The 15,656-nt window shown below is 47.1% G+C and overlaps 1 protein-coding gene across 2 annotated transcripts in view; it reads left to right on the forward strand.

Moving 5' to 3' along the window:
- MDGA1 (MAM domain containing glycosylphosphatidylinositol anchor 1) overlaps window positions 1–15,656 on the forward strand; it is a 141,969-nt gene that overhangs the window by 79,785 nt on the left and 46,528 nt on the right. For both annotated transcript variants that reach the window (XM_086744311.1, XM_086744312.1), the window contains exons 9-10: window positions 9,624–9,893; window positions 13,507–13,658. In XM_086744311.1, coding sequence (XP_086600437.1) covers window positions 9,624–9,893; window positions 13,507–13,658 — 422 coding nt within the window. The remainder of the gene's footprint in view (window positions 1–9,623; window positions 9,894–13,506; window positions 13,659–15,656) is intronic.

Below are 15,656 nucleotides of genomic sequence, written 5' to 3' on the forward strand. Positions count from 1 at the left end.
CTTTCCTATAAGGACAGGCTGAGAGAGTTGGGGCTGTTCAGCCTGGAGAAGGGGATGCTCTGGGAAGACCTTATTGTGGCCTTCCAGTGCCTAAAAGGGGCCTACACGAAAGATGAGGAGAAACTCTTCAGCAGGGCTTGTTGCAATAGGATGAAGCCTAATGGCTTTAAAATAGAGGGAGGTAGATTCAGATTAGATATTAGGAAAAAATTTTTTACAATGAGGGTTGTAGAGCACTGGAACAGGCTGCCCAGAGAGGTGGGATGCCCCATCCCTGGAAACATTCAAGGCCAGGCTGGACGGGGCTCTGAGCAACCTGATCTAGTTGGGGATGTCCCTGCTTCTTGCAGGGGGGTTGGACTAGATGACCTATAAATGTCCCTTCCAACTCTAACCATTCTATGATTCTATACAAGTTATGACAGTTACTGATACGACAGATAAAGTGGTTTTTTTCATAATTACTTAATAGAGGGAGAGTTGGACACAGGTACTTATGAAATTCACACATTTTAAATGCATGCAGGTAACGGTGTGAAGGATGGAGAGGGAAGACAGGATTTTCAAGTGGCAGAGATGGTGGCTGCTTGGCAGCTGGCTTTTTGGAGCTGGTCACTGTTCTGAAAGACCTCAGCCATTTCATCTGATGGACTGCCTGAACCTATATTCATTTTTTCATCCTTCACCTTTGATTGATTTTATCTATCTTGATTCATCTGAAGATTGTGATGACAATGATGAAGAAGTAACCATCCAGAGAGTGACAGCAAAAATGCTTACAGTAAAAAATGTTATTGTCTCTCCTTTCCCTATGCTGTATCTACTGATCTTGTGTTTTTAAATTGCATGCATTCCTTAACTTCCTGTATACACCACCTCCCTTATTATATTAATTATTACGGGAAAAATTGCTTTGGTATCTGTTGACCTCAGCTGCTTCATCTATGAGAATGAATGTTTGCCATAAATCTTTCAGTTGAAGCATCCTTTCAACCCCTTTCTGAATGGTTACGTTTTCATTGTCGTCATCTTCCTCGGATGAATCAAGATCAATCAAGGGTAAAGGATGGAAAAATGGGGTAATGATGACAGTTAGCGGAGCAGGATATTAAACGGTTGGCAGCAGAACTCAGAGGCAGCAGATAGAGAAGTGATGGAGTGGTGTTGTTTTATGCCGAGTTCTTCCTCCTTACTCCAGATTTCCTGCTAGGCCTGAAGGAGGCTGAGGAAGAGCCTGGTTTGTATGGGGAAGCTTGTTCTCTTTCCGCTCTGTAGTTAAGTGCAGAACCACTACATTAACTCTTCCTGGTCTAGCTTTGCCCCGTGTGTCTTTTTTGCTTACTAGTACAAACAAAGAATTCCAAGTAGACATATTAAGGAATGCTGGTTAATATTTGATTATCTTAATTGCCTTGGATAGCCCTCCTTCCGCTACCAGGCTCTTTCTGGCTTGGGACTCTCCCCTCTTCAGCTTTCACCCGACTACCTCATTAAAACAGGTCTGATTTTCTGATCAATATTTCTGCTTTTGGCTATGCTGCCTCTTTCCTACCTACTTGGAAAGCAGCTGTGAAGGGATCATCTAGTGCTCCCAATTTAGCTTTCAAACTGAAAACAGAAGGTGAGGTAATGCTGCAATCCAGCTGTGAGCAGAAGGCTCTGACCACCTGTGGCTCTGACAATCATTGTGTTTCTGAAGCGGGGGCTCTTCTCTGTTTTGACAGGATTGCAGTTCTCAGGCGCTTTCTCCTGCAGCCTCCCTGCTCTTAACTTTCAGGTTCTTTTTAATAAAAGGATCTAAACATCTGGAGGCGATTGGATTGCTCAGGCAGCTGGTGATGGAATAGTAGCCTGTTGCTATTGGATTGCTGCTTGGAGTCAGCAGTCTCCCCTGCCTCGTAGCTCCTCTGGTCGTGGGTAAGATTCTCTGTCAGAGGCAAGGGGAGACTCAGTTGATTCCTTGTAGGCAGCAGCCGCATACTGTGGACATGAGTCCTAGCAGTGGCACTAACTGGATGCCTTGAGTCCAAAGATTTACCATTATATTTGCTGTGGAGAACATGCAGGCTGGTGTCTGTTTTCCTTCCCAGGATAGCTCCATTGTGACACACAGGAGGTGTCTCCTGTCCAAGAGCAGGTCATGCTGCCCAAGTTTCAGATGCATGTTATGACTCAGCTTACTGGTGAACTCATTGAACGAGGCACTGAGAGTTCATGGAGAGGCTCATATAGAGGGGTGGCACTGGCCGCTTCTGTGCATGTGTCTTGCGGGCATTTACTTTTGTCTGCATTCATCCCTCCTAGCAGAGATGTGAGGGCTGGGATCACCTTAGGCTCCCTGTGCAGGCACAGGGTGGAGGGGAGGTAATGCCAACTAGGGGTTCCTACCATCCAAATTGTCCTCTGGAGATGTCCCTCTCAGTCAGTGGCTTTGGAGGGAGGTGGCATTCCTAACTGGGATGCCTCAATGAAGAGCTTGAGGTTAGATGAGATAAATTTGGGCTTTAAAGTCTTGTTCCACATAGCTCCAAGTTTGCTGTCAAACCTGAGAGAATGATCAGTCCTTTCTCAGTTATTTCAAGTCCCTCTCAGGAAAGTGAAGGGCCTATACTAGGATGATGAACATCACAGATTGGCTATTTCCCCTCTGTTTTCCCTTCTTTGCACCGTGGATGGAAGCGTAGGGAATGCATTCTGCTGCGATGGGCCAAGCAGCCCTGTTTCTGTTCGCAAGGTTGCAAATGGTACCTATTGATCTCTGCCCCATTATAAGCCTTTGTGCAGTGCTTGTCTCTGCCAGGCACGTGAGGACAGTCAGAGCTGTAGATTCACGTTTCCATTCTATTCCAAAACTTTTGGCATATGATTCCTGTGGCATTTAAAACTCTAGGGCAGTGTTTCTGCCCAGAGAAAATGAAATCCAAATAGGTACTGAAGCTGTGCTCCTACCACCTGAAGAGCAGAGGAAGGAGAAAAAGGGGAAATGTGAAGATATCTATACATACACACACCCTCCTATAAGATGTCAACATAATTTTGTTAAGGACTTCAGAAGAGAAGAGGACTAAGAATTCTCTCCTTCTAGCATTTGTTGAGGCTGTGGGCTACTGGTGACAGGACAGACTTGATTACTAGGACATAAAAACACCTGTGGGGAGGACGTGCCATAGGCTTAAATGGGTTAGATGGTGAGAAAAACAAGGGATAAACTCTGAAGTAAGAGGAAAGACGTGGATTCTGTGTTTTGGAAGAAGAATCTTATTTGGGTTTTTTTTGTGGGCTGATTATTTTTTTTTCCTTTCCTTAGTTTGCACTGGCAATGAGTTGCTTTATTCCCAGAACTACCCAGCTGAGTAGCTCACCTATGAATTATTGAGTAGCAAGATAACTGGTTCTCTGCCAAAAGTTAATGCGTATAGGATGCTTTTGGGGAAAGGGTATCATTGGCTGACTGTTAGTGAATGTTTGGATCTAAACTATTTATATGCTATCGGGAGCGGCATGTCACTGCCAGCCCAATTTGTTAAACAGAAGCATGTAATAATGGATGCGTGGGTACGAGCTGACATCTCATTATCTCCTAGAAGACAGAGGCAGAACCTGAGCAGAGAGTTGGTGGTCTGACGCTGCTCTTCATGGGAAGCCTCCCCTCTTGTGGGTATGTGGGTGGGCAGGAGAATCCTAGATTCACCCTAGCTGTCGTCCTGCTTAACCATGCTATAACTAGCAAAATTGGCTGTGAGTTAGAGACAATATTTTCATGTTAATCTGTGACAAAGGAAAAAAGAAAGTAAAAAAATAATTTGTATTGTGCCATTGGTCTGGCAGTAATTGAAGGTATTAGCTCTGAAATGCCCACTCCCTCACCCTCTTTATTTCTCTTCTGCATAACTTTGCTAATTGGGTGGTATGTGTGTGGGGGGAGGATTATCAGCATGCAGTTCACATACAAATGTGTATGTGTCTTCTGTACGTACACCATCTTTTCCCACTTATCTTTTTCAATTAGGGGAGCATACTGTTTTGAAACCAGGCACTTGAAGGTAAGTGAGGCATGGGAATGAGGTGGCTTTACACTGCAGGAAAACACTTGTCTTTACAGTGTCTTGTTAGCATGCATTAATTGGGCAGTGAGTCTGAGTGGAGTTCAGCATGTCTGGGGCATATCGTTTTTGAGGAGGCATATCTGTGAGGCAGAAGGTCTGGAAATTCCCACCCAGAATGGACTTTCCTTCAAAGTGCTCTGCAAAGTGAGCTAGGGGGTCTCGTGTTAATCAGCACAGCTTGTCATGCAGAAGAGGAAATCTTTTAGTAAATCCCTCTTTATTAAAACAAGGTGAAGACTGGTTGAGCTAATTGGATTGGAAAGTTCAGAGAAGAGGAAAGCAGAAAAGCTGGTAGTGAATACATTTCACTTGCTCTTCTTTTAAAAGCAGTCAACTAGCATAGAACTAAGCCTTCTCAGCCCTGAGCCCTGCTTCTCCGGTCCCTCTACCCACTTTTCTAGCAGAAAATGTACTCAAACAAATTTGTTTTGTTTGAAATAACAATACTTGCAACTTGGCTTTCAAGCACTTTGCACAAAATACACTTTTTATCTCTTTATACATGGGAGACTGAAGTGCAAAGGCAAAAGGCGTAGAAGATAAAAGAAAGATATTCTGGCTTTTAGCTGAAGTGAGCTGAGCAAGCCTTCCTTGGTCTCGTCTCTTCTAACTACTCAATTATATTATCTCTCAGAAACAAGCCAGATGAGCCTGGGCTTGTAAATATTAGTTGGATATTTGTCTCCGCATGGAAAACTGCTGGTGCCTAATGTGCATTCTTGGGGTGTGGGTGCTGTTGCAGGGAACAGAAGTGCTCAGCTGTGATTTCCCAGCCTTGTGATGATAAAAGAGCTTCTTGCTTGGAGGGAGTCATTCAGCAGAGTGGGACAAGAGCTGCTGAAAATAAAGCTGCCTTCTAATCTAGCAAGGCTTGCTATTTTCATCACTTGTGTTACATGTTGCACTTTCTAGATTTAAATTAAAAGGTAAGTGATAACTGACTCTGGAGGGTAGAGTAGTGGGTGTTTTTCACAGGGGCAGAAGCCTAGGCTGAAGTGTGGGTCAGGATGCAGGACTCCTGTGCTGCTTTTGTCCGATGCTGCCCGTTCACGCCGACCTCAGGCAGGCCGTCTTTCTGCTTGTGCCTCTTTTTTTTCTGCCTGGACATTGTTGCACCGTGGTGCTCTTTGCAGCAGAGGAAGTGTTGTGGGAAGTAAATCCCTGTAGAAAAATGAGAGTGCAGCAGCTCATGGCAGCTGCATGGACCAGCGATACAATGCGGGTAGCTGAACGCCCACAGAGATGGCTGTTGTTAGCCGCTGGTCAGGGTGGCTGCAGGGGGAAAAGAGCTGCCTGTGAGTCAGAAAGCAGGTTATGAGTGAGCTCCTCAGTTCTGACAGCCCTTTCAAAACCAGCCAGCATTTGGGAATTGACCAGGATATGCTATTCACAGTTCTCAGGCTACGGGGGAAAGCAGACTTTGCATGTGTCGTGGATAGTAGCGTTGTACTCTGGTGTCTAGGATTTTCAGCCTTCTCAATTCTTGCCTGAGCTCTTAATGCAAGGTCTGTTCACTCAGTGTTCCCCTCTTCTGCAGACGCTGGTTTGTGTTTAAGCTTGTCGCTGATTTCTGTGCATCAGTCCACTCCAATATGAGCCTTTCTTTGCCTTTCATCCGTATCAGATTGAGCAGCCGCATGACAACTTCCCCGTTTTTTGAAGTGAAAACAAGAATTTTTCACTTAGGTTTTTTTTTTTTTCTGTTTTTACCCCCACAAGTGAAAAACTTTCCATAGTTCATCACTGCCATCCTGGGATGCTCTAACTTCATCGCCAGTGAAAGAAGCATCTCTGCCTTCTGGAAAAATCTGAATTTGATGGGAACCTGCAGACAGCATTGCAGGGATCACTGAGTATCCCTTCTTGAGCTTTGCCCAGGCAGGACAGCACAGTAACAGTGCAAGGAGTCTGTGGTCTCTCCTGCAAGCTTTTGGCTTTTGTAAGGCTAAAGTAAAAACAGACGTAAACCAAATACTCACAGACTTGACCACAGCTGAACACCCAGTGCACTTCTCACTCGTCTAGCAGGACAAGCATTTCAGTCCTGGTTATTACCAGTGAAACCGAGAAAATAAGAGGTTATTGGGGCACAAAGCAAAGTACCCCTTGACACTTGACATTTTTCTGTTGTGCTTCCCTCGTTCTTGCCCTTCATCGTTGTGAGCACCATGCTGCCTTAGTGGCCCTTCAGTGCAGAGCATCTGCTCTGGTTCACAGCAAGGGAGCTGCCTACAGCCCGGCTTTGCTTTGAGGTGCCTGGCACGCTGGAGTAGGTTGCCTGTGTTCAGCTGATTTGATTTGCTCCTAAAGAGCAGGTGAGTGATTATGTTTTCTCCTGTAGCACAATAATTCTGCTGCAAAGACAGGCTGCCCTGCTTGTGTTTCACGGCAGCCACATCTTAACAAGGTTGCTGGAGGAGCCTCGCTCCTTCGGTATTGCCTTGAACAGTAACCTGCTGCCCTCTTCACCCATTCGACACTCCTCCTGCCAGCTAGCTTTACTAGAGTTAAGCTGTGTGCTGAGTGAAAACAGTAATCGTCTCATTTGTTTGCCGTGTTTCTCACCGGGGGATCCCAGAGCCCTGTATATGCAGAGAGGATTTTTTTTTACCTCGTCCTTGAAGCGTAGCGACTTGCTGCCTGCAACGTGGCTGCTGGTTAAAACAGCACTTCAGCTGCCTGCACTCCAGTTCAGGGGAGACATGGAAAGGCATTTGAGGAGCCTCTGGACAAGGACCTGCCTTTGGAACTGGGCTAAAAACTGGGGCTGATACCCAAGATCCCCAAAGAGCAGTGTGGCAGCTTAGTGATAGCCAGAATAGCCAGACGCTGCTCCCTGGCAGCTGGCAGGGATGCTGCTTCCCTCTGGGCATTAGAGGCACCTGGCAAATCATTATCCTTTCCTACAGCTCCCTAAAGCTGTCTGTGCAGGAGTCACTGCTCAGTTCCCAGTTCTGGGGAGTCAGGGCACCGGCCCATTCAAACAAGCCTTCTTTTGCATTTAAGCCAGGGATGAGAAGAGGCTGTGTTGTTACCTGCTAGGATTTGCAGACTAAATCCCTGCCATGGTGGTGGGTCTCCTTGTTGCAGTATGACCTGCTTTAAGTGTGAGCTCCCCAGTAGGCGTTGGAGGCCAGAGGAAACATCTGGCTCTGTAATTGCTGTTGACCTTTCTTTGCTTTCACATCCACTGGCAGCCTTCAGGAATAGCGGCCCCTTGGCGTAGTGCTGCATCCTTTGCAGCGACAGGATGACCTGCTTCAGCTCACTCTCCAGAAAACCCAGGGGCTCCAGGACTACCTGCAGACTTAGTGCTCGCTGGGTGTTCCCTAGTGCCAGAGACAAGAAGAGAAAAAGGAATAAATTTTTACTGTATAGCCACGTTTAGACACTCCCTTTGCAAGGTGATCACATAGGACCGGAGCCTATTCCAGTGCAAATCAAGTATTTGCATTTCCCAGCTGAAGAAGATTAAATGTCTTCTGCATCCTTGGCTGCCCTGCTGTTCCTGTGACCTGTTCCTGTTCGTGTGTCCTTGCGGGGGGCACATTGTCCAATTTCAGACCTTTTCTCTTCCTCTGTCCCAGCTCCCCTACACAGGCGCCGCTCAGCGCAGTGAGGGAAGCTGCTCTCCCACCCCTCTCGCTCCTCCTCCTAAGATAGATTGCTTTGAGTACATCTGGAGCTGCTGTGCTATTTTTTAAAGCCTTCCTTTCTCTTTTCTCTCCTCTTCTGTTGTTTTGGTTTTTTTTCCCCCTACATCACCAGCTGGCCTTGATTATAATTTGAGACCCCACCGGCTTCAATTAAGGAGCAGATGTGACCCAAGAAATGGGATAGCAGCTAGGGATGGAGATGACACATTCATGGCACTAGGTCTAATCAAACAACTTCTCACATTATTCTCACTGTGAGGTGGGAGACGTGTGAGCCGAAGGCAAGTCAGCGCTTGGAGCACCCGCAGAGACACATTGCTAGCAAAGCCATCTGTAATGAGCTGACCATGCCACTCAGCACGGCAACGTGAGCTCAGTCAAGGGCTGCTTTTAATCCACTTAAGTGCAGCAGAGGGCCCAGAGGCTGAGAGTTGAGAGTGGGTACCTAGAAAACAATCAGCCACTGTCAAACAAAGGCTGGTAGGTAGAGAGGGAGAGGGAGAGGGGAGAGGGAACACTATGCATACAGACCTACAGGGTGGTGCGTGCAGATGTCGCTGGTGTTAGAGATATTTAGGTGGGTCTTACTGGAGTTAAGCTATGGGAAGGAAGAGGCTGGTGCACTGGAGCCCTCCAGGCATGGCTGTGTTCGGGGCAGCAGGGATGCTGTGTGGCGCATGGTTTCTGGTGAAGCTGTGTCTGTGGCACTGCAGATGGTGTGTTGCAGGTTTTGGGCTTGGCTGTGCTTGACCATTAGAGGGGACAGGTGCTTTGTAGATCAGTAGTGCATAGAAGTTGTCTCTGGAAGAGCAGGTGCTTTGAACCTGGGGAAGGTGAGTTTTGATTGTGCTGGAGCTGCTATAAATCTGTTCTCCCTCTTTTACGTTTGAGCTAACAGCTGTTTTGTGTTCAGAAAGCCTTTCTTATTTTAGAGGGAGAGCTTCTGGTTATTCCCATGTCGTAGTGTTTTAATTAAGAGTTTATTGCAAGTGAAACATGTCCATCAGATGGCTGTGGAGATTGAAGTCCTCAGGGTAACCTGAGCAATATCAATCCAAATTTTCTCCTTGCTCAGCCTCAACCATGCCCAAATAGTGAGATTCCTGTATTACAAGAGCTAAAGAACAAGACTTAGTAGCTTTCCTTTGCTGAGGAGTTGGCCACACATCACCATTCTCACATTAGTGGTAGAGAAGCTGCCATGGACAGATGTGACTCACCTCCCAGCCTCGGGGAATTGTCGCCAGACATAAAAACAGGACCCAGAGTCCCCGTGGCCAGACCCTGATGTGTTGTGTTGATGTATTTGGGAGAAACCCTCTAAAACTCCTTCAGATCTGTGCTCAGTGGGGACAGCTACCCCTCCATCTGAACATGGTGTCCCTGGTAACCCTATCGGATGTTGACCAGAGGAACATGGAAGTAACTGCTTGGGAGCCTACCTCCCTGCTCAGGGAGTGCAGTTATGCTGGATATGAGGACTGTGGTTATTCTGATTAGGATCTGAGGATCGAAAGGAAGCTGTGGGGCTCAGCTGCTGGAGTTGTACTTCTCACATGAAAGAGCAGCACTTGGTAGCTCCTCCAAGCAGTGTCTCACTGTGGGATGAGTACTTGCTGAAGGCCACTCTTGCCTAATAAATGGGAAGGGAGGTGGGAGGTGGCGCACCCCAGTCAGAAGAGGATGTCAGATGACTGTTGCTGCTTCTGGTTTAATGAAGCCTGGTTCTCACTGGAAAATAAATATCCTCTTTAAGATTGTAGGTGCCTGTTTGCTCAGAGGCACTGCCAGGGACGACTGTTCTGAGCAAGACGACTGTCCCCTGACAGCATCCCCATCTGTTGCTCTGTTCGGTCTCCAGTCCCCCCCGTGGTGGAGCCGGCCTTCCAGGACGTGCGCCAGGGCATGGGGCGCAGCGTCACCCTGCGCTGCACCATGCTGAAGGGCAGCCCCATGAAAGTGGCCACCTCCGTCTGGCGCTTCAACGGGACCCTTTTGGCCCAGCCCCTGGCAGAGCAGCAGGACTACTCAGAGCTGAAGGTGGACAGCGTCAGCCGGGAGACCAGTGGTAGCTACGAGTGCAGCATTTCCAATGACGTGGGGGTTTCCACCTGCCTCTTCCAGGTGTCTGGTAAGTTGCAGAGCGCACATCGAACTGAGATGTTGGATGGGGTCATGGAGGTGGGAAGCTTGCTCGCGATAAACTGGGGCCAATGCAAGCAACTTCCACTTCCTCTTCTGCACCTGGCACTGTGTTCGGAAGGGATGACTTTCCATAAGCCAACAGGGAGATCTGCCTCCATCATTCAGGCAGTCTTTCAAGTCTGGGATTGACCTGGGGCAGTTAGTGGCAGCCACTGGTACATTTTAGCAGCGTTTGACCACTTGCTTGAAAGATCCAGGACATAAACTCAAGGCTGCCATCGGCTTTCAAGCTTGGACAGCCTGTGTCATAGTTAAGTATTGACCAAGGGGGAGTGAAAGGCTCTGTATCTCCCCAACAGGCTCCAAACCACCTAATTTCCCCTTTAAAAACAGACAAACAAACAGAAACTGTATTATGTATTCCTTTACCTTCCCTACATCTCCTGTCTGTGTCTCGGGATGCCTGCTAGGACAAACATGAGCTGGGAGTGGGTGCTGGTACTCAGTGGGTTTGCTGCTCACAGTTTTCTGTGAATCCAGCAGGCACCATCACAGGACTCTTCTCCAGCACCTGCAACTGCAAAGAGGGATAGCAGAGTTATAGCGTCTGAAACCACACATCTGACCTAGTCTTTCCAGCTGATCATTAAATCTACTTTTCCCGTGACCCCAGAATTGACTTGGGCACCAGTTTCTAGACAAGCTCTCCAATGAAGTTGCCTTAATAAGCCATAAATTCAGCCAAAATACTGGGTTTTTAGTCCAGGGCCAATTTATAATCCTTTTCAAGTCAGGGCTGAACAAATGAGAATAAATAACATCTAGAGAGGCCTGATTTTGAAGCAGAGCTTTACCAGGGTTTGGAAAAGCTCAGGTGTGCTGTAACTCAGAGATGCTCTCAGAAATGGGGAAGCCCAAACCACTTCTACTGTTTGGGCCCCTTTTCAGGACCTTGCTCTCACCCCTTGATATTTCCTGGAATTTGTCTGGCAGTGGATTTTGCTTGAGAGTTTTGGCCCTCTCTGCCCTTTCTTCGTATACTTGTAGCTCTCATGTTACTAAGTGATGGCAAACCACATCCCAGTATGAGCCACCACAGTAAACTGTGTCCCTAGCAAGCTTGGGAATGCTCCCAGGATCTGAATTTCCTGGTGGAAATAGTAACAAGTACATATTGCCCCTTGGTATGCCATGCTGTGCCCCACAAGATAAGATCCCCTCAGCAGAAAGGAGCGTTCATCCCTAGAGAGCCCGGTCACGAAAGCAGCAAGCATTTATTTTTCTGCATCCCTTCTCCATTTCCAAGGCATTGATATCTGACAGTGGCTTTTCAGCTCCAGACATCTCTGCCTGTGTCCTGGACAGATACAAATCAATTAGACCTTCTGAGCCTGTAGAGCAACCTGAAAAATAATCCAGTGGCTAGACTGCTGCACTTGGGCTCAGGACCGCTGGAGTTTTAATCCCCATCAGCCACAGCCTTCCTATGTGAGCAGGGGGAATGGCATAGTTTCTTTTTGTTTCTGCTTCTTTTCTGTGAAGGAAGGATCATAAACCTTCCTATCTTACAGGGAGGCAGTGACTCAGTTGCGACTGTGAGGTGTTCAGATGTACTGGAAACAGAGTACATAAACCTGCCCAGGATGGGATTAGTTTCTTCTAAGGATGGGAGATTGGCTTTCTGAGATGTTTTGGAAGGACAGAGAGACATCCATCCCACTCCCCTTGGGATAGTTATCAGGGCAGCCCATACTGGTCACCACCTGCACTCCCACTAGCCAGAAGCACTGAAAAGCCCTGAAAGGTGGAGTGAATAACCTTCAGCTCTTCCCATCAGCTGTAAGCAAAAGACAAAACTTTGCAGCAATGGTAAATGTTTCCAGAAAGGACGTTCCAAAAGCATCTTGATGTGCTACAGTTCTATTAGGAGGCTTTTTTTTTTTTAGCTTCCGTTTCCGTCTTGGAGTCAATTAATAAGGAATTAATATCATTCAAGATGATGATTAAAATCAGTTCTGATTTTATTTTTGAATTCATTATGAAGCTTGACATCCACAGTCAATATAAGTTGAATAAGCAGCAATTAGTCTCTGAGGTGGTTCTGAACTTCTTGCTTGTGCAAAAATTCAAGTCAATAAAAATAATAAGAAAAAAAGGACTTGGAAATAAACATCAATATTACCCATCCGAGTTCATAAAAAATAAACATTGAATCCTTTCGAGCCCAATTATAACCACACAGAATGGCAGGTCCTGGAATTCAAATGGAAAGGTGCAGCAGGCTGCCTGGGGAGATGGTGTTTATGCCTGTCCCACTCCCTAGCCTTCTTTGCTGCCCAAGCATCTTTCTGGTCTGTGCAGGTCCAGATTGGACCTAGAATCATAGAATGGTTAGGGTTGGAAGAGACCTTTAAAGGCCATCTAGTCCAACCCCCCTGCAAGGAGCAGGGACATCTCCAACCAGATCAGGTTGCTCAGAGCCCCATCCAACCTGGCCTTGAATGTTTCCCGGGATGGGGCATCCACCACCTCTCTGGGCAACCTGTTCCAGTGTTCCACCACCCTCATTGTCAAAAATTTTTTCCTAATATCTGATCTAGGAAACTGAACTCAGAAAGGAGAGTTTGGATTCAGGTCCAGCTCCTGCCTGGCCCAGGACAGGACCTGTCAAAAATTGAAGTGCACAGAGTGAAATGAAGGTAGTTTCAAATAGGGCAAAACCAGTTGTGGGTAAGACCTTGAGTCGCTTCTGGGCCCTAGGCATGAGTCCACCAGCCGCTGGGCTGTGTGGTGGCAGCCTTTGAATCCTGTTTGTTAGTGGTTCAGGACAGCAGCGGCTGGGGAAGTGAGGGGAAATCCCTTCTTCTCTGAACCGTCCAGGTTCTCTCCGGTACATCATTTCTCCTGTTTTTGCTTTCCTCCTGCCGCCCTCTGTTTTTAAGGGGAGATGTGGATTTAGAAAAGACACCTCTGCCCCTGCAAAAGCTCCCGCTGTCTTTACCCAGGCTGAGGTCAGCATCCCCTTTGCTACCAAGTTGACTGTCGTGTTACAAAAAGGCTGGAGCACTGTGTTGTCAAGGCAGGGGAGATGCAGAAGGAGCAAGGTCTCCTTTTTAATGCTGTGATCCCTGTGTGATAAATAACACTTTTCCTATGACCTACTGGCCAGATGATCTTTCCTCAGGGTTTGTTAGCAGGAGACTCTGTAAAGCAGCAGATGAAACGGGAGAAATGCCAGTTCAAAGCTGTTACCTCAATCTAAACTACAAAGCAAGAGAGAAAAGATTAGAGCTGGTTCCAACTGCAGAACTGGAGCCTTTCCCACCTTCTCTGGTGTCAATCATGCCCCACTGGTGTTGCAGGGTTACTCACCCTCCTAGTAGTTTAGGCTGTGAAAGCAGTAGTGGTTCACAGAAAATGATGGCACGTCAGCGCAACACCAGCTACAATAGTAAAGGTGTCCGTCACGTCAAAGGCAAGTGGATGAGCTGGGCGAGCAGAGCTGTTTCGCTCTCATCACATCTCTTTGTAATTTATCTTCCGCTTGATCCCACTCTTTTACTTTCCTCCCTCTTCTGTTTTTTTTCTTTCCCCTCCAGCAAAAGCTTACAGCCCAGAGTTTTACTATGACACTCCCAACCCCACCTTGAGCCAGAAGCAATCCAAGAATTACTCTTACGTCTTGCAGTGGACACAGAAGGAGCCCGATGCTGTGGATCCAATCCTCAAGTACCGCCTGGAAGTCCGGCAGGTAAGGTCTTCTACTCTGGAGCCTGAGTGCGTTCCCTTGGGAAGGGGACCTCTCAGGAGGCAGTTACACCAGTGTCTCCTTGCTGATTAAGAGCTGAAGGTGATGAAATTGCCAGATGCTGATGGTCTTGTACCTTCTCCACTGCATGGAACAGACAGACCAAGTGCACAGCTCAGCATTCGTTTTTATGTCTGGTATTGGGTACGATCGAGGGCTTTCAAAGCCCTGCTGCCTCCCATGCCTGTGTATGCTCAGTGTTCTGAATGGGGTTTTAATCTTAACAAAACCTCACAGTCATTAGTAGGCATTGTAGATTTTATAGGCCAAAGACTCAAGTGAGTGGAATTCCACCCTCCTCATTCATATGAAATAAAGGGAATAAGCTGAAGAGCTCTCCAGGCAGCAACTGCAGGAAGAAGTCATTGGCTGTTTGTGTTGCAGAAGGGCTTTTATACTGTCCCAGTAATGAAGCTATTTGGACTGTATAAACTCTGCAGGGGAGAGAAGTGGGTTTCAAGGTTTTCTGAGTCTGAAGAGAAATCATACCAGAGGGTGAAGGGGTGAACTGGGGGAAATTTGAAGAGATCACTGGTTGGAGAAGGTTAGGGAAAAGAGTCTGATGTTTTTAAAGACCACACTAACCTAGCAGGATTGCCAGGTACTTTCATCTATGCTCAGCAATGTGCCTGTATTCAACATTTTTCTGAAAATGGGGACACTTAAAATTGGTGGTTCTTGCCATTCAGTGGTAGCTTGGAAGCAAATGCATTTTGCAAGGAGAAGTTTGTTTACTGTAGATAGAAAACAAAATAATTTAAAAGATCCAAGCATCTCTCTCCTCCAGTTCTGCACAGTAGGCTCCAGTTTTATGTCTCCGTTTGATTGTGAGCTCTCTGGGGTGGGACAGCCTTTGTTTGTTACTCAAACCTCACAGAGCACATTGTCAGTGCTTAATAATAATACAGGACACAGGGGAGCCTCTAATAATGAAGGCAGTTTGTCATAGTACCCCTTCCCTCTTAGCCGAGTTTCGCTATTATCAGCACTGCAACTCAGTGAACTAATTTGTGATTTTTATCCTTCTCCAGTGATGTTGAGGTTTTTTTTTTTTCCTTTTGCACAGTAGCTAGAAGTAATCTTGGATCTGTTCCTCACTGAGCTCCCTCTGAAAGGGATCGAGAAAAAGGAAAATCACATTTCTGCTTTAAGTTATGACTTGAAGGAAGTTGAGTACCTGTACTAATTTATGCCCCCTCCTCCCCAGGTTTTGGTCATACCCCATCGGTTACTGCTGTTAATGTTTCTTCTGCAGCATCACTATATAGTTGTGACTATTGAGTTATAGAATCATAGAATGGTTTGGGTTGGAAGGGACCTTTAAAGGCCATCTAGTTGAACCCTCCTGCAAGAAGCAGGGACATCTCCAACCAGATCAGGTTGCTCATGTGTTTTAGAAGAGCGCTGTACTGTGGACACACTGTAGCCCAGTCTCATGTGTGGGCAGGCTGTGAGGAATGGCTGCAGGTGCCATCATGGGGACCTGGGTCTGAACAAGGGAGGGCAGAGTGAGGAGGAAGCAGGGGAGTTTTGTTCCCCCTTCTGTGCTCCTGTCCTGCCTTCCTGGTGTTTGCCCCGCAACGTCTCACTTGGGCTCCAAGCAGCCTTGTGACACCTCCTGACCCTCCCATTCCTTCCCTTGCGCCGTCACCCTCTTTGCATCCCTCAGGCTTGGCTGCTTTGTTGCACCCCCTTCTGCGTGCTGGGGTGCCTGGGCTGAGCTTTGCGTCCTGTTGTTCCATCACTGGACTGCAGAACGTGGTGACATTACTGAATATAACTGTGAAAAGCTCAAAAGCTTAAAAGCATTGCTGACTGGAGAGCTCTTAAGAAAGGGGATTTGTCTGCCTGAATGAGGAGCCGCTGTTCGTCTGTGCACACTCCTCACTGGATACGCTGGCTTGCAGGCACTGGCTGTGGTGGCACAGAAATCCTCCTAGA

This window comes from Chlamydotis macqueenii, chromosome 3 (genome assembly GCF_036417535.1).
Source record: "Chlamydotis macqueenii isolate bChlMac1 chromosome 3, bChlMac1.mat, whole genome shotgun sequence".
Classification (NCBI taxonomy): Eukaryota; Metazoa; Chordata; class Aves; order Otidiformes; family Otididae; genus Chlamydotis; species Chlamydotis macqueenii.